The 23,582-nt window shown below is 40.0% G+C and overlaps 1 protein-coding gene across 1 annotated transcript in view; it reads left to right on the plus strand.

Annotated features, from left to right (window-relative positions):
* The window catches only part of SRP68 (signal recognition particle 68), a 28,644-nt gene extending 6,462 nt beyond the window's left edge, over positions 1-22,182 (plus strand). The window contains exons 5-16 of the mRNA XM_063459025.1: positions 6,684-6,766; positions 6,930-7,039; positions 7,198-7,280; positions 8,062-8,202; positions 9,008-9,106; positions 10,117-10,181; positions 12,896-13,055; positions 14,120-14,214; positions 14,305-14,434; positions 15,838-15,913; positions 16,986-17,038; positions 21,405-22,182. Coding sequence (XP_063315095.1) covers positions 6,684-6,766; positions 6,930-7,039; positions 7,198-7,280; positions 8,062-8,202; positions 9,008-9,106; positions 10,117-10,181; positions 12,896-13,055; positions 14,120-14,214; positions 14,305-14,434; positions 15,838-15,913; positions 16,986-17,038; positions 21,405-21,632 — 1,323 coding nt within the window. The 3' untranslated portion in view covers positions 21,633-22,182. The remainder of the gene's footprint in view (positions 1-6,683; positions 6,767-6,929; positions 7,040-7,197; positions 7,281-8,061; positions 8,203-9,007; positions 9,107-10,116; positions 10,182-12,895; positions 13,056-14,119; positions 14,215-14,304; positions 14,435-15,837; positions 15,914-16,985; positions 17,039-21,404) is intronic.
* The last annotated feature ends 1,400 nt before the right edge of the window (positions 22,183-23,582 follow it).

Consider the following 23,582-nt stretch of genomic DNA (forward strand, 5'->3'; position numbering starts at 1 on the left):
CCCCTGCACTGGAAGGGCCCGACAGTCCCCACTCTTAGGCAATGGAACGATAAGGTTGAGAATATCTACGACATGGAAACGCTGACTGCCTCCCTGCGAGAGCGCTCGGATAAGTGCGCCTTAACATGGTACCCCTGGAGGCTATACGTCTCCAGAGGGGTGGCTTGAGACACCCGAGTTCAGAACCCGCCCGAGGTGGTAGAACTAGAAAACTGCGATAAGTATACGGATCCCACACTAAAGCGGGTAAGATGAAACTCCAGGGGTGGGCGGGCCCATGCTGCTTATCCCCCTTGTCCCCCCACCCCCCTTACTTCTCCCCTGATCTTTCTCCCCCACTGCCCCCTTTTTATTTTTATTTTTTTTTCTCTTTCACTCTTCTTCTTGTCTTTTCTGCTCCTTTTTCCAATATCCGTGCCCAGTACGGAGACTTGGGTTAAACCGGCTTCTGCCTGACTACACACAGATAGCCGCACAACCCAGACACATACGTACGACAAGCCCGACGGACAGGCTGACCCAAATGGGCCAATCTAGCACAGCGTGGCAGACCTCCGCCCTCCCCAGCACACATTCAGATGGACGGCGAGCAACCACAAGACGGACTTATACCGGCTAGGGTCAGGACAATTACACCTACCCACAATTAGCTGTGAGCCGAAACGCAACCTACTGGGAGGGTCCTGGTACCTAGCACACTTTCTACCACAGACCAACCCTACGAGTTAGCAGAAAAACACACTGAGCGACCACATGGGCGCCACAATCAGACGTAGGGATGGCCGAAATAAAACTGCCCCAGACGGTCTGAAGATCCCTATGGGGATCTACGGTCGGACCCAACTGACTAGACGCACTAAACGACACGATTACCAGAATGCCAACATCAAGGTTGCGAGTCAGCTACTAGGCTGAAAACCTACTTCGAAGGCAGTGATAACATCCGACAGTGTATTGTTGGTCATATATGTATTGTACCTTTTATTGTCTTACATACCGGATGCTTACGGAGTTCATGGGAAAAAAAAATGTTTTCTTCAATAAACATGATTGACACAAAAAAAAACACAAACCTATAAAATGCATCTAAAGGGTAAGTCCAACCACCATGACTGTCTGTCTGCTTTTAGCAGTTCTCATGGTGGTAACAATCTGGTTTCTGCTTGAACATATAGAGATTTTTGTACTGGGGGCTATTTGCACGCAGCCACACATGACATAGAGAGCCTGGAACTCTGTTCAAGGCTGCCTAGTGTTAATTCTGCGCAAAAATTACGTCTGTCGTTCCTGTGTACGCTGACGAAAGATGTAATTACCCTTGCAGGCATGCTCTACCTCCCTTGTTCATCCATGAGGGCACTTGGGGCAGTGCCCCACCAGTTTTTATACAAGTCTCAAAAATGTTTTTGCTCACTTGTAACATTACAAAGACAACCTATACTAAACGAAGGGCAAGCTAATTAGTTTTTCTACGTTTTTGCTTGTTCTCAAAGTTCGTCATATTCTCTGTTTTTGTTGCAAAGCTAAATGGGTAATTGTGATGTGGACCCCGTGCTAACTGTGTCTCGTGGGGTAACCAAAGCAACGTTTACGTTTTTTGCCTGTCTCAGTGTTCTCATATCCTCTGTTGTTGGTTGTTTGTTTATTTTTTGGAAACTGTATTCGCCATAGTTTAGAAACACTGAGATTATTCACAGGTTCCTCTGTGCTTTTCCAGTGTGTAGGGATAAGTGTTTTTGCCGCTGTAAGTAGGTGTATGGTGAGACCTCTTTTGTATGCCTGTATAGGTGTGTGCGTGTGGTTTAGGAGCATTCAGTGGTTGAAATGGTAGGTCTGTGGCTGTGATGTCTCGGATCTGGTGGTTTATCATGCGCCAGTATGGGACTGTCCGCGAGCATGTCCACCAGATGTGTATCCCCGTGCCCACGTCAGCTCTGCACCTCCAGCATTCGCCTGGTATTGATTCGTGTACATGTCTTAGGATGTCTGGCGTCCTGTACCAATGCGTCAGAATTTTGTAGTTGCTTTCTTGGTATTTCAAGTTAATGGAACCTTTATGTGTCAACGTGAATATCTTGGCCCATTCTTGGTCTGTTAGGTCGACTCCTGTCTCCCTTTCCCATTTTGCTGTGAAACCCAGAGGGGTTCTGTTCAATAGCTTTTGTTGGTGTCCGTCTGTTATAGCTTTCTTGAAAGCAACTAGACATGTCGAAAAAAGGGTCAGGTTTGAAATCTGCCCTGTTTCTAGTTTTCTTTTAAACATAAGACAAAGTATGGGCTACTTTTGTCTTATGGCGGTGACCCGTGGCAACGCTCTGCCGGCTGCGGGAATCGCGATATTTAGACAGGGGAGCTGCTGTGAAGGGAAGTAAGAGTGTGCTGCGTGCTCTCAAGAGTGGTCTGCATTCTCGGTAACATCGGTGTCTTTATAGACCGATATTGCTGAAACTTCTGAATATTGGCCGATAATCGTTTGATCCCTAGCACATAGGATAAATAGTTTATAAAACCTTTTTTTTATTATAAAGTAACAAATTGAGCTCTCACATTTATTGAAAACCTTAAAAACATAACATATCTTAGGAGACTTCTTGTTTCAATCCTACAGGGTCCTATGTCTCGTCTTTTTGCAGGGCAGTAGTAGCAATGAGAGAAAGTCCTCCCGGTATTGATATAGTCAGGCTCAGTATATCAAAAGTGTTCCAGACTTCAGCTTATGTCTTGACGTTGACAACTTAGTTCCCAAACGCATTTTAACATACATTTGACTTTGTCAATGGTACTTCGTTTTCTCGTTGGTCTCTTTTGAATTTCATGCTAACCAGATAGTGTTTTTTTTTTTGTTTGTTTAGTTTTTTTTTTTCTTTCAAACTCCATAGATTTATTGTCAGACTTATAATTGTACAGGTTAAATTAATATATGAAATATATCACTAAATTTAGTTACAGTCCCACACTGAATTAAAGTAATGGATCATTCACATATTTGTATTTGGTTTTCCATGGCAACATGCACCTATATCGGTTATCTGTGAACTCTGACAAATTACTTATGTATGACATATTCTTATATGCCTTGAACGAAGATTAGAAGTTCACTTATTGTACAGAGTTTATAGCGGTGCTATATTTTCGAGTGTCAGGTTTCCATAGTAGCCTGTATCATCACAACAATGTTTGTTTGTTTTTTTTAAACTTAGTCTGTAAATACAATGAAATATACCTGCCAATGTAACCAAACTATAAGAAATTATAATTATTTGCATGGTTTCAAAAAAACACATGTGATTACTGTTTTTCATTGACCACCCACTATGTCTGGTTAGCTTTAAATACAAAAAAGAAAACGGAGTACCATTGATAAAGCCAAATGTATGGCGAAATTTGTTTGGGAACTTAGTTTTAAACTTCTAGACATTGGCTTAAATCTGGAGCACTATTGATATACTGAGCCTGACTATATCGATACCGGAAGGACCTTCTCTCATTACTACTACTACTACTACTACTGCTCTGCAACCAACGGGACTCCGAACGCTGCAGGATTGAAACAAGAATCCCCTCCCCTGCGTAAGATATATTATGCCGGTAAGGTTTTTATTAAATGTGAGAGTCCAATTTGTTTTAGAACGGTTTTATCTTATGAGCACTTGCAATTCTCCCCCCCCCCCTTTTATTATATATATATGTATGTATGTCTGGCCAAGCACACGGAGATTCGCGGCATCACTGAAATTATTTGTTCTAGTGTGATCTTTGAAAGACTTTTAGTTTTAAGTATATCTGTTACTATACATAGGAAATGCAGTCTTTTTATGTATTTACATTGTACAAATGTATGCAAATAGGCTGGTCTTAGTTTGATTTGTTTTTTCCTGTCTCAGCTGACTTAGATTCAAATGATCCTCTAGATGGCTCATAATTTGGAAGATGAGAATCATTTGAATGAAAAAATGGTTTGCGATGCCAAGAAAAAAAATTGAGCTCTGACAATGCCATGTCCATCTGAAAATTAACAATGGGATTTATTCACTAAACTGGGAATCATAGAAATAGTTTTCTCTTCTATAGCAGTTTCTCCTGCTTAGTGTTCGAGAAGGCAGTGACAGAAGATCTATGCAACAAGCTTTTTTTTATTTTTATTTTTTAAAGCTTGCTTTAATGTGTGAGAGACTTACATTTTTCAAAGGTCAAATATTCTACTTGACAGGTATGGTGTAGGATGCTGATGGATATATTGCCACTCCATAAAATATTACAGATTTCCTAAATATAAATTATGCATATGTAATACTGTAGTTCCAAAGATGACCACTAGTTGTTCCTCAATAAATACCTGAATTCAGGTTTGTTCATGTTTATTATCAGAACTGCAGCACCCCATTCATTCATGACTGTTATTGCACATCTAAACAAAATGTTGCTAGAGACTTTAATCTTGATCTCTGCATTATATTCACACTTTGGTTTGAGAAAAATGAACAATTTTTCAAGGCCAAATGGCACTTTTTGTTTTATATGGCGTTCTGGCTGTCCCCATCGTTTTGATTAATGCAGAGATGATGTCACTAAAGGAATGAGAGCCTTCCTTTCTGCCCGCATCCCTTATATATATATATATATATATATATATATATATATATATATATATATATATATATTATTTTTTTTTTTTTTTTTTTTTTTTTCCTGCATGTACTAAGTCTAATTTCTAATGCAGCACACAAACTAGAAGCTTGTCTGAGAATAAAGTGCCACTCAGAGTCCTGTATGTTAATGCATGAGAGAGGAAGTAAATGTCAAGTTGACTTCTTTTCCAGCTGAGTTAAAAGCCGTTTCTAATATGCTTAACTCGGGTAGATATATCTATTTAAAGGAACAATCTCTTAACATTTTTAAACAGAGGTACAGTGAAACTTAATCTGGAAACCAAATCAGTATATTGCAGCCTGGAGAATTGTTTCACATTATGTTGTAAATTATCCCGCATATTTTTATGGTTAACTTTTGTTTGCAGACTGTTCTTGTTCATCTTTCTTTTTTTTTCGCAGTTTTATTTCAATTTAAGCAAAAAATAATCATGGTACAAAGCTGCGAATTGTAGTTAATTTAAAAAAAAAAAAAAAAATTGTTGAATTTACATAGTTGAACTATATACTATATGTAAATATAAAGAAACAAATAATGGTGCAGACCATCTGGTAATAATAATATGGGGAAAAGGGGTTGTATGTAAAAAAACTCACATGTCCCAGAGCCCTATCACCCCTGGCTCTGGGTTTGAAATGCTCCTTGAGAGAGGGGATATTCCCACACTGCAGGGTAGTCAGGAGGATATGTCCACTGATGATTCTGTTGTGCTGTATATAAAAGGAAAGAAGGGCAGGACCTCCAATTGAATAGTATCACAATTCGTTTTATTGTATAAAATAGGTTAAAAACCCTTACTTTGGATGTGGTGGGTATAAACTCGCAGAGTCACCCACATAAAAGCATAAAACACATGTACTCGAAAAAAACGCTTCCTGGTTGTAGTCCGGTCACGTGATCGCTTCCGGGTCCGCCCTCCAATGACGTCCGTGTGACGCGTTTCGCCCGCCTCCACAGGCTTCTTCCGAGGTCGGAAGAAGCCTGTGGAGGCGGGCGAAACGCGTCACACGGACGTCATTGGAGGGCGGACCCGGAAGCGATCACGTGACCGGACTACAACCAGGAAGCGTTTTTTTCGAGTACATGTGTTTTATGCTTTTATGTGGGTGACTCTGCGAGTTTATACCCACCACATCCAAAGTAAGGGTTTTTAACCTATTTTATACAATAAAACGAATTGTGATACTATTCAATTGGAGGTCCTGCCCTTCTTTCCTTTTATATACAGCACAACAGAATCATCAGTGGACATATCCTCCTGACTACCCTGCAGTGTGGGAATATCCCCTCTCCCAAGGAGCATTTCAAACCCAGAGCCAGGGGTGATAGGGCTCTGGGACATGTGAGTTTTTTACATACAACCCCTTTTCCCCATATTATTATTACCAGATGGTCTGCACCATTATTTGTTTCTTTATATTTACAGATTAATTTAGCGCGTTCTTTTTGGTAATTATTGTTTTGCTTTTCACAATTTCTTGTGCATTGTATTTGTGAACGCTGCCATATTATCTGCATGGGATTTTAGCGCTCACACATTGGTTATTGTATATACTATATGTGACTGTTATAGTCTGAATTTCAAAATTAGTTTGTGTTTTTTTTTCTCTCAATTCCCTCGCAGTTTGATGTTTATTGAATAAACCTTTTTGTCAAATCTGTCATCGCTTTCTGTTCTAATGATCAGTTACTGTTCTCTGTCAGAAGTAGTGGAGGCAGGGAAAGGCATCCAACAGACTTCAGGTAAAAAGTCAGACTGTTCTAAAAACAATTTGACTACTTACAATACTGAGGCACTTCTGACACCATAAAGACTACAACATGCTGTAGTAGTTATGGTGCTTTGCGTGATTTAAAACTGTTAAAAATAAATAAATTTAAATCTAGACAAATATAATAAAAGTTATGTTTTCGAATATAACGCAAGACGTTTCCATGTTTGCGTAAAAGATCTTTCCACACTTCCAAAAATGTGCTTACTAATGCTGTTGTTTTTTTTTTTTTTTTCTTTCCTCGCCTGTCCGGTCACTTAGGCGTACATGGCCTACCTTAATGGGATGCTGCAGTTTGAGAACCAACATTGGGAAGATGCCATGAAGGCATTCAACAAGTGCAAGTAAGTGTATTCACTAAACACCGAATCTTGGCAAATTAAATCTACATGGCAAAGTTTAGGCTGAAATTGTGTTTAATAGCTAACCCTGTTTGTGCCATTTTGTCTGCCATAAACAAGCAGCCATCAATTCCTTATCATTCATAGATTGTCTTCTCTATTCCAGGACCATCTATGAAAAGTTGGCAAGTGCATTCACTGATGAGCAGGCAGTGCTGTACAACCAAAGAGTAGATGAAATCTCTCCTAATATCCGTTACTGTGCCTACAACATTGGTAAGCATTGTGACTCTGCCATTCTATGCAGGTATCCAATCCGATAGACATGTGTAATGCCTTATGTGTATTTCTGAGTCTGTGTGCATACTGCCATAGTATTGTCTTCATTGCAGATATTTTTTTTTACGTGTTTTCTGCTATCCTGTAACTTTCAGGGGATAAAACTGCTATGAACGAGTTAATGCAAATGAGACTTCGCACTGGAGGTACAGAGGGGCTTATGGCGGAAAAGCTGGAGGTAAATTGAATCCACCACCTCTTAGTGTTCTGTATTTAAAGCTGTAGGGAAACAGGCTAAAGGCTTACTAGAGAGATTCATTATAACATATCATCACATTAAAGACGATTAAATGGAACCTATACATTGCGTTATACAAACTGCTTTCGTATGTATACATTTCCTTTTTATTTCTATACAGTATTGCAAATCTATATTCTGGTGGTAAAGACTTGAAAATGAGCTACCTGTCTAAAATCATTTTGTGGAATGAACATTTAGTGTCAGGTTCACTTACAGCTCATTGCTCATTTGATGGAATATCCTGGCATTCACCATAGACCTAGTCTAATGTAGTGAGATGCTGTTCACTTCAGCCTTAATGATTGATTCTTAATGGGGAAATAACAAGATGTGGAAGGTAGCAGCTGCTTACAGCCATACTCTTTGCCCACCTCCACTTGCACACCTTGATAATGGTGGAATTTCAAATCCCCCCCCCCCCCCCCTCTACCCATTCATACAGGTTCTTTCTTTTGTGGGAAAACCACAAAACTCAATTAACAATGCCAGTTTAATGTAAAAAACAAACACAAAAAAACCCACAAATACTGCACATATCCTGTTTGTTCGGCCCTATGTGTCCTTTTAATAATTTACCATTGTATCTTTAAATGCTGATTATATTGGGAATCCTCATGGATTCACATTATATTCATCATTTTAGTATGCCGGCCCTTTATCCAATATAGATAGCAGCTCCCTGCTGTCACGGCTTACTTTGTTTATACTTCCTCCACAGGCTCTTATTTCCCAGACGAGAGCTAAGCAAGCTGCCACCATGAGTGAAGTGGAATGGCGAGGACGTACAGTACCAGTTAAAATTGACAAAGTGCGAATTTTCCTGCTCGGACTAGCGGACACTGAAGCTGCTATTGCACAGGTAAGCAGCAAGTGGTATTATAGGGTATGCTGTAATAACTGCTTGACCTTCAAAGGTGATAAAATGTGCAGTATATGTGACGCTAGAGTTGATCATTATACTTTGAGGTTTATTCCATTGTGCGTGATCATTCCAGCTTTTAGAGCCAACCTGAGCCTCGCGCAACAAGTCCTGCTTTTACTATACAACATGTTTCCAAAGAAATTTGTCATCAATTCATTCAGGTGAATATATTTAGCTGAAGGAACACTCTAAACATCATTACCACTATAGCTGATTGCAACGATTGTGGTGCAAGGAGTCTTGGAAATGGTCTCTTTTTGTGAATTTCTTTTTTTTTTTGTTTAGTCATTTGACAAAAAAATGAGCTTTTCCACCACCCAAAGCTCAGCCCAGTGGTTTCTAATAATCTGTACAAATCTGGAGGACAATGATAGACTCTAATTGCTGGACTAAGCATCACCTGGTGTTTAAAGCGATTTTGATGGATTTGTTTGTAAACTGCAGAATTCAAATTTGTGCGTTATTTCAGTGACTCATGCAAATTAATTGCCAGGAGGTGTCTATAACAAAATTTTAACATTCCTTAAACCAAATCTGAAAATCATTAAAGACTGCGCAAAGAGTGGCTGTGCTCATAGTTCACTGTGTTTTGAAATTGTGCGACTTTTTCCTTTTCCACTATCAAATCTCAAGTTGTGGTTCCAGTGCTTGCAGGCCTTTCAATAATGGCCCCAGCCATGCTAATCTTCTGTAATGTCCTCCGCAATCTCTGTGTCGTTAAAGAGAGTTCATTTGGTTTTAGGCTGAAGATGAAGAGACTAAGGAGCGCCTGTTTGAAACTGTGCTGAGTGAGTGTAGAGATGCCATCCAAGGTGTACGAGAAGAACTCAAATCAGAACAGGTAACCTATAAAGGCATATTACTTTTTTATTCTTTTGAAAGTTCAACAGATTCTGTTATTCTCTTCCTTAATAATGCGAAAGCGTGATATTATTAATACATCTAACAAACTATTCTTTTGGGAAACAAACATATGGTGTAAAGTAAAATGTACAACATCATTTTCATTTAATTGCCTGCCATTGCTGTCTAAACATTCAGATTTGTAGGAGTAAAGCGAAAAATGTTTTTCCATGTTATTGCAGCATCTAAGGGATGAGTTTGGGCATTGATAGAGCCTTGCTGTTTGTTAGACTGCTTGAAAATGCTGTGATTTAAAAGAACTAAGGTGCATGAGTGACCTTTTTAAAGAAGAAAGCCTATGCTGTATAACGGATTAAAGGAACACTATAGGGGCAGGAACCCAAACATGTATTCCTGACCCTATAGTGTTAACACAATTATTTAGCCCCCTCCACCCCCCCTTGCCTCCTTAAATATAGTAACATCTTACTTGTATACAGGTCTGCGGCTGCTGCCTTTGTCCCTGATCTGCCTGCTTTTTGCTGACATCATCAGTAGTGGTGGTCTGAGCCAATCACAATGCTTCCACATTGGATTGGCTGAGACTGTCAAGGAGGCAGAGCCCAGCACAAATCAAGCACAACCCTGGCCAATCAGCACCTCCTCATTGAATCAGTGCATCTATATGAGGAAAGTTCAATGTCTGCATGCAGCGGGTGGAGACGCTGATTTAAAGTGCTGCACAGTGCATTTTTTTTCTGAAAAGAGTGTTTACTGCAAAAAGCCAAAAGGGAATGATTATACTCACCAGAACAAATACTATAAGCTGTAGTTGTTCTGATGACTATAGTGTCACTTTAAACATCATCTCGCCCATATTTGCATCCATATTTCATGTATGTGAATTCCCACTGTAAAAAGAAAAATAATAAATGCATGGTATGAATACCTTTTTTTTTTTGTTTTTGTTTTTGTTTTAATTCACTGTTTTTTTATTCTCTTTCACAGAGGCAGAGGGATGTTTTGCTGGATGGGGAAACTGGCAAAGTGTCAAACATACAGTTCCTTCACAGGTATATGATTCTTACTAAATTCCTCTTATATAAAAATCATTCTTGCTCATTCTGTTGTGATCCGATCTTCGCCCTCCAGCTGCCTTTGTAATAGATTTCTCAGAATTCTGTAAATTGTAGTCAAACTGATTGGCCAGTGACACAATACCGTCAATATCTTCCTGTGAGTCCACTTAACACCTTCACAATGTTAGTATGAACCATGCTGCCCTCCACAGATTGGACTCCAACGCTGTTAGGACGGCTTGGATTGTCCTAACATTACATTTTGCTGTGTGCAGGGTTAAATCCAGTCTCACATCAGGGAGTCCCCGATACCAATCGATACCTCAGGTTCCCCTCTGTGGGGAGATGCCACATTTCATAAATGTAAGCACTATGTATAGCCCTTTTTATTGCATTTGGAATACCATGGCTGAGCAAATCGTGTTTAGTCGCTGTGATTGTTTGGACAGGGTTTGGACACACCCTAAAGTGGTCATCTGGCATGGTTCCATGCTGATTGTAATTGATGCTGTGCTTTGCCAGCTGTCCAGCACTGTTCACCGTGTAATCGGCATGCCAGATTTTCAGCAGTACAGAGATAGCCCTGTAATGCTGAAAACCGCCAGTAGATGGCAGAACAATAGCTCTATGCTTTTTTTTTTTTTTTTTTAACTAGGATGCCCATCTGCTGATATCAGTACTGCAATTAACAAAGGGTTTCCTTAAGGTTAGTGTTAGTGTTGGGGATAAAATTTTGGTTCGTGCCTGGCTAAAGTAAGAGTTAATGCTAGGTTAGGCTTAATGTTGGTTAAGGATAGCTTGATACCTGGGACCTGTGTATCTGCTGGGACCATTTTTAGTGGTCCCAAACTTTTTGCTGAGCTGCTTGCAGCCAGCATTGCAAGTGCCCCATTAAAAAGGCAATTGAGGGGCGGAGCCTGACACACCGATGCAGACGCACATTCCTAGAGCTCGTGCAGAGCCCATCTAAATCCAGCAACATCGGTGGCATCCCGCACCAATTATGGGCACATATCCTGCCAATGCACCCAGGACATCCTGCTGACACCGCCAATGTAGTTTTTTTTCTGACTCCTGGCTCCAAAAATCGACGCCGAGGTGGCATGGCCTACCACGCGGGTGGACAGCAGTGAGCCACAGCAGGGGGACTCTGGCCCTGGCACATTCTTGACCTGGAAGATTGCCAACCCTGACTACAAAGTACAGGTGAGATGGGACGCAGGTCTCAAACACCGTACTAAAAGTCGATGTGCATGCAGTAACAGCACACACTCAGGTGACAGAGAACGAAGATGAGGGCCTACAAGTACTGGGGGAGAAGGAACAACACCTACACAAGCAGCTCTGTCTAGACAAGTTAAGCTACTGGATGATAGGGGGAGGCGCAAAAACGTCAAAATCAGAGGTATGCAGCAATCGGTGCCGCTGGAAGAATTACCGCACTTTATCAGGCGCCTAGTGGGCGCACTACTACCAGCAAGACAAGCCAAAACTTTCCTATTCGGTGTTTACAGAATAGCTAAATCCCTGCAAGCACCTAACGCAGCTCCACGAGACATCATACTGCGGTGCCAATAGATATCAGAAAAATTGGGGCTCCTGGCAGCGCTACAAGGAAAGACTCTTTGAGTTCGAGGAATGACGACTGTCCTTTTTTCAGGACTTAAGCAGGATCACACTTCTCTGGCGCAAAAACATGCATCCACTCACTAAACCACTCCAAGCAGCAAGCATTGCCTACAGGTAGTCTACCCCAGAGACTGAATAGACTCTAACAGGGTCTCCCAGCCTGTCCCCAGCTGATATGGATCAGTGCACCGATCTCTATATATAATCAGCTAGGAACAGTCTTCATTCAGAATTACACTAAGTAAAACGGACATTAGATTGTGGCAATATACAACCATCTACTGTGTTAAATAGTAAAACCAATTTCTAATATCAGGATTGATTATTAGCAGTGGAATACCTTAGGGTTTGGGCTAGGATAGGGTTAGGGTTAGATTTAGGGGTAGTAATAGGGTAGCGATACAGTTAGTGTTAAGGTAAGGTAAATCAGTTTGGCGGTTGGTATAGGGTTAGTGTTAACTATCAAAAGTTACTGTAGATTCAAATCAGGACTGATGTATGAATCTTTTTTTTTTTTTTTCAGAATGTGGACAATTTCCTTTGTTTTTAGACCCTTAAATTACAGTTGTGCAAATACATAGCACAAAGTCTTGGTTTTTGTTTTGGTTTAGAACAGTTGCCTCCAAATAGAATAGAACATTTATGAAATACTCATATTGAGTGTTGGAATTTCACTGAAGTTCCAACCCAATTAAGAGATGTACTGTAGCTACTACAGTAGTGACTACTTTTGTCTCTCTATATTTTTTTTTCTACGCCTAACGCTTGTAGACACCGGGCAAAGCTACCACGGTTGAGAAGTGTTCCTCGCCCCAGTAGGGTTACAGGGAATTGGCTTTATGGAAGATTCCCTTTTTTAGTGGTCGGCTTAACACAGTAAGGCCATATGTTGGAACTGACCCCCCATATTTGTTTGAGATAGGTGATTTTTAGTAGCCTTATAAAATGTGTGCACATTCCTGTGAAATGCATGTTTTGGGTGTTCCCCCAATTCCATTTTTGTCCTCTTTATAACCAGTGAACCTAACCTGACATTTAGGCAGTTTTCCGTGTACAATAACTTTGGGATTCATTTTTAGTTATCTGTCACACATCAAGCTTTCAACCGCCATCCGTCGTAATGAGAGTATGGCCAGTGCTCTTCAGAAGGCTCTGCTTCGTCAGCCACAAGCTGAGGAAGACGGTAAAAGAGGTCCACGGCCTCAGGATCTGATCCGACTATATGACATCATCTTGCAGGTATGTGAGACTCGACATTGCCTCTCTGCACGATACAAGCATATAAATATCTGCTTTTTGTCTTCTGGTTACAAAGAATTGTAGTATATGTATTCCCATTGGAAGAGCACTTTGTACAGTGTCCACTTTGGGCTCAGTTGAAGACCTCTGACAAGTAGTACTTTCTTGCCAGAGATGGGGGACATAAAGGAACAAGCACAACTTATTTGTAGGTTAACTGTCAAAGGTTTGTCAAATTCCATTCCATTCCAATTAAGACGAGGCAAAGCCAGAGCCAACTGCAAATTTGATGGTAGAAATAGTTGTATTTCTCCTCTTTCTGTATGCTTACTGCCAGTGCCAGGTGCCATAGATAGCACTTATGATGGCAATTGACAGGGAGCTACGATGGAGGTTCTAAGTTGCAGAATGACGGTGTTTTGATTTCTACATTTAGTTTTCACTCCTCACATATATAGATGCATATTTGTTAAAGTTAGAGATAAGTAAGCATAATAAACACCGTTGGAAGTGACCATTCCCCTTTAACATTTTTTGCCAGTCCATCCCTTGTACAGATTAGCTTATTAGTTAATTTTACTTCGTCTTTGTGTAGAGAAATAGGTGAGATTAGAAAATCATCTGTCTGCTGTTCTGTCTAGATTTTTCCGTTTTTATTTTGTAGATTCGGTACTTTGATTCAAATGACCAAATTAGCCTCTGCTGTGTTGTAGTCCTATAATGATTTTTTTTCCATTTCAGTAAAATGGGTCTGTATATAAATGGATAGATGCCTTTGCACACTGGTGATGAGTACTGTTTATTCTTTTAATTAGCTGACTGGTTACTATATTCTGTGTCTCTCCTGCTTATTTAACTAGCTACAGTTTGTTTCCAAATGTATTTTATACTATCCTCTTCGGAGCTGGAGATTGGGAGTAGGAATATAATGGTCCCTACATATTTTTTTTTTTTTTGCATTCTTTGTCTGGAATCCCTTCTTAATACATTGGATACGACTAGGAATGATAGAAATAGAAAAAAAAGTACAGATAACAAACCACTTTTCTTTTTTTCTATGACAGAATCTGGCAGAGCTGACGCAGCTTCCCGGCCTGGAGGATGATCAGAGTTTCCAAAAAGAGATTGCTCTGAAGACACTTGTTTACAAAGCATACAGGTATGGCAGGTGATCTAGGGGCTTTCCTGGTACTTGATTTAAAAATAAGAATAAAAAAATAAAAAACCTTGGTTGTAATTCTTGCTACAGGTGTTTCTTCATTGCTCAGTCCTACGTCTTGGTGAAGAAGTGGAGTGAAGCACTTGTCCTCTATGATCGGGTGCTGAAGTATGCAAAGGAGGTTCGAAATAAAGCAGGAGATGGCAAAAAGAGCCTTAAGGTAACTATTTATGACTTGCTGCTACTGCCCTCTTAAACCTCCTCTATAGATCATGGCCTTTTTAAAAATGGTTATGAACTGTTCTTTTGCCTTACATTCAACCAGTACTGCTGGGAAGCAGTTTATTCAGCCTACCCAATTTCTAGAACATGCATTCTTCACCATTTTATGTTCCTATGCCTAATCAAAATTACACAGACATAACTGTGAGAAGACACAGACCTAACATGCAGGAAGTTGGTGAGCTTTAGTTTAGACATACCAGCATAGGGCGATCGCTGGCTCAGGTTTACGTTCTAATATACAGCAGAACATGCTTTCAAGAATCAAGGCTTTTATTGTATTATTGAGTCTTGCAGCTCCTTTTCTATTAGCTGTGTTCACTCTCGATGCCTGCTTCTGCAAATGTTTAGAAAATGACACCTCTGTCATGACACCTGTAATGTTTTCGAACAAATATTAGTGTGCCTGTTTAATTATGCTTTACTCATGATTTTTATTTTTAACAAATACTTGTCTGGCCACTGTAACTGTATATCTTAAAGGAACACTCCAAAAACTCAAAGTACGTCTGTTTGCTGAAGTGCTTTGTGTGTAGAGCATTTATTTTTTTCCATTTTATAAAAGTGACGCGATCATAGAAATCAGCACTTTTCTAGTGAAACTCAGAAGCACTTTGCCTGTCACAGATGAGAAATGTTGTGTAGGTGTAGTAGAATGTTTGCAGTAGATAGTAGATATTGCAAGTTAAGATTCCATATAGTCTGTTTTTTTTTTTGTTTTTGTTTTTTATTCATTAAAAAAAAAAAAATTAGTGTATTCTACAAGTGTGTGTTTATAATCTTTCTAAAACATACTATGTGTAACCTATATCTATACAAAAATTATTACATTCAGTCCTATAGCTGCTTTTAAGTTAAAGGTGCACGCACTTCAGCTTGCGTAAGTGTTTTTGTTTGTCTGGAGTCTAATTTTTTGGATAATTTATAAAAATGCCAATTTCTGTAGAAATCTGTACTTTTATAAATCCACAGTGAAATGCCCTCCCCAGCGATCACTCAGCTGGTGAGGTTTTCTTCCTTTAGCTTCACTGTAGCCCGGCTCCACCTGCCTTCCACTTCTCTCAGTGAGCTGTACTACATTATAAATCACACAAATGCAGCTCCAGCAGAGACACAAACTGAAAGTCTGTAAGGGGGAGAGAGAGGATGGGCTGCAAACGACTGCAGACAGCTGGGATGCAGCTTTTACACACTGCTTTTTTTTTTTTTCTCTCTCTTCATATATCCCCAAAGAAGACCCGCAGAACATTACGTGTTTTCCTTAGAAGTATATCTGCTAAATCCATTTTAAAAATCACTAGTGTTCCTTATTTGGAGTGTCTTTCCTTGCTATGATTTTAGGATCTGCCTGATGTGCAGGAACTGATAATGCAGGTGAATGCTGAGAAGTACTCTATGCACGCGGCTGCCATCCTGGGTAAGTACCGGTATATGGTGCAGATGTTCTTAAACAATTCTTATTAATGCTTCATCCACTGGTTGCATATTCGGGTTTGTTGTTTGATGTTTTTCTCTATTTTTTGCTATTTGTTTTGTCTGTGTGTATTTACCCTACTTTTTGTTTTCTGTCTGTCTTCCCTCATTCTTGTGCCGTCATTATTTCTGCAGTGTAGATAGCCAGGAAACCCCACTATGCTTTATATCATTTATTTGTATTTGCTTTCTATCTCTTCCATACTACCTTTTGGCTTCCCTTTGGGTATTCATAGTTATCCTACCTTATGTCAAACCTTTTAGGCGTAGACAAGTCCAGGCATTCCAAAATTCAGCAAAGGCAATTTATTCAAACCCACAGCCAAATCACAACATTTTGGCCTACATGGTCTTTTTGAAGCTATTAATTACACACAAAATATGCAATTTTTAGGTGTCCATATCATTAACGAAATCAATAAAATTTAAGTATCACTTACCCAACCATGAGGGGTGTCAGGAATATCTATCCAATGGGAGGCTGCAAGTCTAATGAATCTCAATTTAAAGATAAAAATTAACGCAGTAACGACGCCTGACGTACCGGGAAAACAGACGTCAGCGCAACCACGTCTGACATCTAAGAATCCTGAAAAAAAACACGTATGCACGAAGCGATAAACTGAAGCGCATGCGTTATAATCTAATATCCTAGTAGATTGCGCATATGCAGTTGGCGGAGCACCAATCTCCATAGAATGTGACGGCAGATAAGAACCATTCGGCCCATCTAGTCTGCCCAATTTGCCCATTAGTCCCTGGCCTTATCTTATAATTAGGTAGCCTTATGCCACCCCACACATGCCTAAACTCCTTTGCTGTGTTAACCTCTACCACTTCAGTTGGAAGGCTTTTCCATGCACCCACTACCCTCTCAGTAAAGTAATGCTTCCTGATAATCTTTGCTTAACAATCTAAATTGTATACGGAACAGAGGGAAAAAAGGAAAAACTTCAGCAGCCAAAGCCTTTTAGGTGGCACTTTGTATTCACTGATATTCTTGTTCTTTCCCTCAGACTCCAGTGAAGTGCCAGAGGACATATCTCCATTGCAAGTGAAAGAGAGCAAGGTAAGGTCTTAAACTACAACTGAACTGAAAACCAAAGTCCTGGCTACAACATGTAGCTCTGCTATCAGAATGAAATTTAAGCTCATTGCACTGTCCCAGGTCCCTTAGCCCTGAGCAGGTAATTATTGCAGTTTTTTAAAGAAACTGCAATAATTACCTGCCTGGGTTAACTCCACCTCCATTGGTTGTCTACAGACAGCCACTACAGGGACTTTTGGTCGCCTAACTGACTCTTGGACATCCTCACGCTATTCAAAAACCCCATAGGAAAGCATTGAATAATGAGAAAATCCTAATGTGTGTGCGCCCATAGTTTCCCTTGAAGTTCATCTCTTTTCCCTTATTACTCTTAGACATTTTAAGAACTACAACTCATGTTGAGTATAGCTGTGTGAGTTTTTGTCTATTCCCTCTTCAAACAGTTTAACAAAAGTTGTTCATCTAGAACCCAAAACATGTGCCCTTTGCTGCCACTCCTATATCAATGCACTCCAACCCTAGATGGCTATGGCAGGCTGCATGGATTAACCCAGCACTTGCAATATCTTCTATACAGAGCTGGACAGCTAAAGCATTTCTATAAAAAGTCAGTGGATACCAATCAAAAAGAGGCTGCAAATTGAAATTGTATATAGATTATATTTTGTTGTAAACTCCCAGTGCTTGTATAAGCTTTGGTTACTGTAAAAGCCTGTTAGGATTATTGCACAATATTTTATTTAAAATTAATACATTTTGAGCGATGTTCAGTCAGGGCCGGACTGGCCCACCGGGATACTGGGAAATTTCCCGGTGGGCCGGTGCACTTGGGGCCGCACAGTGCAGCAGCCCTTCCTCTCCCCACACAGTGAGCAGCAGGCACTCCAAAGTGAAGTGTCAATGCTGCTCGGGAGTGAAGGATAAGGAGCAGGGAGGGAAGCAGTTCTGTGCCTGCCTGTCAGCCTTCACACACAGGAAGCATGTGACCCGGCAATCAGGCAGAGCAGGGCAGCCCACGCGGGTCCTCTGCCGTTTTGCTTCCTGTGTGTAAAGTGCTGGCAGGCAGGGAGAGGAGTGGGGCCAGACAGAGCTGCAGGCAGGGAGAGGAGTGGGGCCAGACAGAGCTGCAGGCAGGGAGAGGAGTGGGGCCAGACAGAGCTGCAGGCAGGCTGCTTCTCAGCCAGGAGCTGAGCGAGCACGGAGCAAGGTAGGATTCATAGGGTGTGTGTATATTTGAGTGTGTAATTGTGTGTGGGAGGTGTTTTTGAAGATATTATGTGAGTGTCAGTATGGAGTTCTGTATGTGTGTGTCAGTATGGGTCAATGTATGGATCAATGTATGTGTGAGTGTCAGTATGGGTCAATGTATGGATCAATGTATGTGTGAGTGTCAGTATGGGTCAATGTATGGATCAATGTATGTGTGAGTGTCAGTATGGGTCAATGTTTGTGTGAGTGTCAGTATGGGTCAATGTATGGATCAATGTTTGTGTGAGTGTCAGTATGGATCAATGTTTGTGTGAGTATGGATCAATGTATGTGTCAGTATGGGTCAATGTATGGATCAGTGTATGTGTGAGTGTCAGTATGGATCAATGTATGTGTCAGTATGGATCAATGTATGTGTCAGTATGGATCAATGTATGTGTCCGTATGGATCAATGTATGTGTCAGTATGGATCAATGTATGTGTCAGTATGGATCAATGTATGTGTCAGTATGGATCAATGTATGTGTCAGTATGGATCAATGTATGTGTCAGTATGGATCAATGTATGTGTCAGTATGGATCAATGTTTGTGTGAGTGTCAGTATGGATCAATGTTTGTGTGAGTGTCAGTATGGATCAATGTTTGTGTGAGTGTCAGTATGGATCAATGTATGTGTGAGTGTCGGTATGGATCAATGTATGTGTCAGTATGGGTCAATGTATGGATCAATGTATGTGTGAGTGTCGGTATGGATCAATGTATGTGTGAGTGTCGGTATGGATCAATGTATGTGTGAGTGTCGGTATGGATCAATGTATGTGTGAGTGTCGGTATGGATCAATGTATGTGTGAGTGTCGGTATGGATCAATGTATGTGTGAGTGTCGGTATGGATCAATGTATGTGTGAGTGTCGGTATGGGTCAATGTATGGATCAATGTTTGTGTGAGTGTCAGTATGGATCAATGTATGGATAAATGTATGTGTGAGTGTCAGTATGGGTCAATGTATGGATCAATGTGTGTGAGTGTCAGTATGGATCAATGTATGGATCAATGTGTGTGAGTGTCAGTATGGATCAATGTATGGATAAATGTATGTGTGAGTGTCAGTATGGGTCAATGTATGGATCAATGTATGTGTGTGTGTCAGTATGGGTCAATGTATGGATCAATGTTTGTGTGAGTGTCAGTATGGATCAATGTATGTGTGAGTGTCAGTATGGGTCAATGTATGTGTGAGTGTCAGTATGGGTCAATGTATGGATCAATGTTTGTGTGAGTGTCGGTATGGATCAATGTATGTGTGAGTGTCAGTATGGGTCAATGTATGGATCAATGTTTGTGTGAGTGTTAGTATGGATCAATGTTTGTGTGAGTGTCAGTATGGATCAATGTATGTGTGAGTGTCAGTATGGGTCAATGTATGGATCAATGTTTGTGTGAGTGTTAGTATGGATCAATGTTTGTGTGAGTGTCAGTATGGATCAATGTATGGATCAATGTTTGTGTGAGTGTCAGTATAGATCAATGTTTGTGTGAGTGTCAGTGTGGATTACTGTGTGTGAGTGTCAGTGTGGATCAATGTATGTATCAGTATGGATTACTGTGTGTGGGTGTCAGTGTGGATCAATGTATGTATCAGTATGGATTACTGTGTGTGGGTGTCAGTGTGGATCAATGTATGTATCAGTATGGATTACTGTGTGTGGGTGTCAGTGTGGATCAATGTATGTATCAGTATGGATTACTGTGTGTGGGTGTCAGTGTGGATCAATGTATGTATCAGTATGGATTACTGTGTGTGGGTGTCAGTATGGATCAATGTATGTATCAGTATGGATTACTGTGTTAGTGTCAGTATGGATCTATGTATGGATTACTGTGTTAGTGTCAGTATGGATCACTGTATGTGTGTGAGTAGGGATCATTGTGCGCCAGTGTATGTGAGTGTGTGGGCATCAGTACGTGCCAGTGAGTATCCATTAATCAAAAATCTGTGTTTATGCTTGTTTTTTTGGGGGGGTTTTTTAAATGACATGTTGAATTAAAAAAATAAAATATAGCTTTGCTTTATCTATGTTATTTGTGAAAGTATTCTGCATAGATACATATGCACAAATGGTATTATATCACTATATATATATATATATATATATATATATATATATATATATATATATCGCAAGCATAATTTTAATAATTATGTTTATAATATATAATATTTTCATGCATAATACACTTGGAAATTACACACACACACTCACTCACTCACTCACTCACTCACTCACTATGAAGGGTTTGACATTTGCCAAAGGGTTATTACTAATAGTTTTAATTTTAAAAAGTGAAAATCTAAATTTCATAATTTAAACCAAAATAGCGGATTTGAAACAAAATTTTAACTTGGGCATAGTGACAGCTTGACTATTGTAGCCTAAATTTAGCAATTTACATTTTCATTCACAAAAATATTAGTTTAGTGGATAACCCTTCCTTTCTCTCAGTCGTTCATTCCCTGGTATCAAACTACATACAACGAAGAGTGCACTCATAGGAATGAGGACTAACCAAAATAAGATTAATTTAAATCAGACATGCAGCAGCATTCAGTCAATGTTTCATTCCCATTACTGGACCTTTCAAAATTATAAGGATGAAACGTTGAAGTAAGATGTTGCACATCTGATTAGAAAAAACAGCTCTTTTGTTTATTTTAAGTCCTGTGAGTGCGCTCCTTCTTGTTGGTTAAATAATTGTAACTGTATATCTGTCACAGCTGGCACAATTTATGATGGGGCTGGTATAACATTTTTCCAGGGCTGCTTTTTATTCCCAGTCCGGCCCTGTGTTCAGTGGCAACATTATGGTCACACTCCTGCTAAGTAGCATACACATATCAAGTGGAAATATGCTATAGAAAAAAGTTACATGTATATGTAGCATAATATTCAGCTATTAAGGTAGAGGTTAACACAGTGAGGGAATTTAAGCATGCGTGGGATAGGCATAAGGCTATCCTAGACTTAATATAAGGCCAGAGACTAATCAAAGTATTTAGAAAATTGGGCAGACTAGATGGGCCAAATGATTCTTATCTGTGGATTTTGTACTGTCAGTATTGGATATATTTACCTGTTTCTGATTTCAATCTTGTACCACTCTTTGTCTATCCTAGCCACTTTCTGATCACCTGGACAATTTCTTCCTGGACCCCAGCTTGGTTACCAAACACGCCAGCCTGGTGCGCTTCCCCCCAGACTTTCAGCCTATTCCCTGCAAACCTCTCTTCTTTGACCTGGCCCTTAATCATGTGGCTCTGCCTTCTCTGGAGGACAAGCTGGAGCAGAAGTCCAAGAGTGGCTTGACTGGGTACATCAAGGGTATCTTTGGGTTCCGCAGTTAACGAGTTCAGCAATCTCTGGGCCAAAGGAGAGTAAACTATTTTCAGTTCATGAGCTGATCACTCCCATCACCTGTCTTGCTCCTGGAGCCAGAGGTGCTTATGAAAGCTGGAAAACTAGAAGTCATTTTATTTATAGTAATGTTGCAATCGCCATTGGGATGCCTCATATGGTATTGTCCACTTTCTTACCCAACGTGTACAAAAATATATAGCAAATATATAACAAATATGGATATATTCCCAGCACTGCAAAGTGGAGCAAATTTTATTTAATATCCATAATAAAATAGCTGGATATGTGAATTTATTTTAACCATAACTATTTTGCCCTCCTACTGTTCATTGTGCCTATAAATGTATGCACAAAGTGGGTCATTTTTATTTTATTGTTTTGTATTTTTTTCCCTACGATACTTTGAGTAATTATTTCCTTCCCACCCAGTCTAAAGGCAAAGTCGTTTTTTTGTTTTGTTTTTTTGCTCCTGTTTTGGCGGGATGTATTTTTTTTAGATTCAAAGTGAGGGTCAATAAAATGGCTAACTTCCAGAAAGTCTGTTTGTTCTTTGTTTTAAAAATCTTGTAAAAGGAACACTTCAATTTAATTTTCCTGAATTTGAGTGTTCCTTCAACACTTAAGAGTACTGTTCTCCCTCCATGTTGGCTCTGAAAGTGTTAAAATCAAACTCCTCTTTAAGCCCGCATTACAAGAGTGTCGTCAGTGCAGTCCCAATCCGCCTCTATGGAAGTCGTCTGATTACTGATGTGTCCAGCTTGGGGTTCTTTCTTGCTTCCACTTTGTATTACAGTTTAACACAAGTGAGACGGGAAACCATCCTGGATTTAAAGGAGACCGTAAGGAGATATAGAAAAGTTTCTCTTGATTGCAGTAATTTTATAAAATAGACCCGCAGGGACATGCAGTTAATGCCTGAAGAACTTCACCAAGCTGAAGTGCTTAAGTACTGGTATTTTTTCTAAAATCTATGTTGATGTTAAAATTGTCAAGTTTCTTTTTATATCTGAATTCTACGGCATAACATTTGGAATATGTTCCATGCATACTGGGTGTTGCAAAATAAACAAAACAAAAGCTGCTGTTGTGAGAATTCGGTCCACCCAGTCCAGTGTTACGACACCTTTTGAAAATGTTTTGCAAAAATCCAAGATTTATCACATGTGAATCGGTATGAAGAATGGCTAGCTAACAGGGCTAAGCTTAATTTTAAACTCCTTAATGAGAGCTGTAGTTTGAAGGGGAATAACCAGATGTCACACCTGGGAGTGCCTGGTATAATCAATGCTACTTGTATAGGTTACACCTAATGTGCAGAAAGCAGGGCCCCTTCCTACAAGTCATCCATTGGCACCAGTCACTGGAAAAGTTGGCTGATGCCCACATCCTCTATTCAGGACACATTTTAGAAAACACATTACATCTAGGACACAGATTATTTCAATCCCACCCAGACCTTCTGTGGCTCTCCAATCACAGACTTCTCAATTCAACTCAATGAGAAGTCTTTGGTGCTCTGGGCAATTGCTGCCCCTTGAGGTTAGCTCCACTGAGCTAACCAAACCAGGAAGTAGCAGGACCTGTTATCTGATTGACCGCAAGGGTGGTGTAATAAGGTTAATTTATAAATGTGACAATTTCTATTAAAATAAAGAGAATACACTTCATACATAAAGCTTTTAAGCAAGCAGGATTGTCTCTTTAATGTCTAAGAGCCAGATTATAGATGTAGCAATTTTACGAATTCTTGCAGTTTAAAACCGAATGAGAGGCAGCTACTAGAGGTGCTTTCTGTGTCAGTGCTACACTGACGTCAAGCATCTTCACATTCAGCATGAAGACGCTTGACGTTCCCCAGAGATACTGAGACACCGTAGCACAGCGTTTTGACGCACATGCGCAATAACCTCCCATTGCTTTCTTATGGCAAAGCACTG

The sequence above is a fragment of the Pelobates fuscus genome, chromosome 6 (genome assembly GCF_036172605.1).
Source record: "Pelobates fuscus isolate aPelFus1 chromosome 6, aPelFus1.pri, whole genome shotgun sequence".
Lineage (NCBI taxonomy): Eukaryota > Metazoa > Chordata > Amphibia > Anura > Pelobatidae > Pelobates > Pelobates fuscus.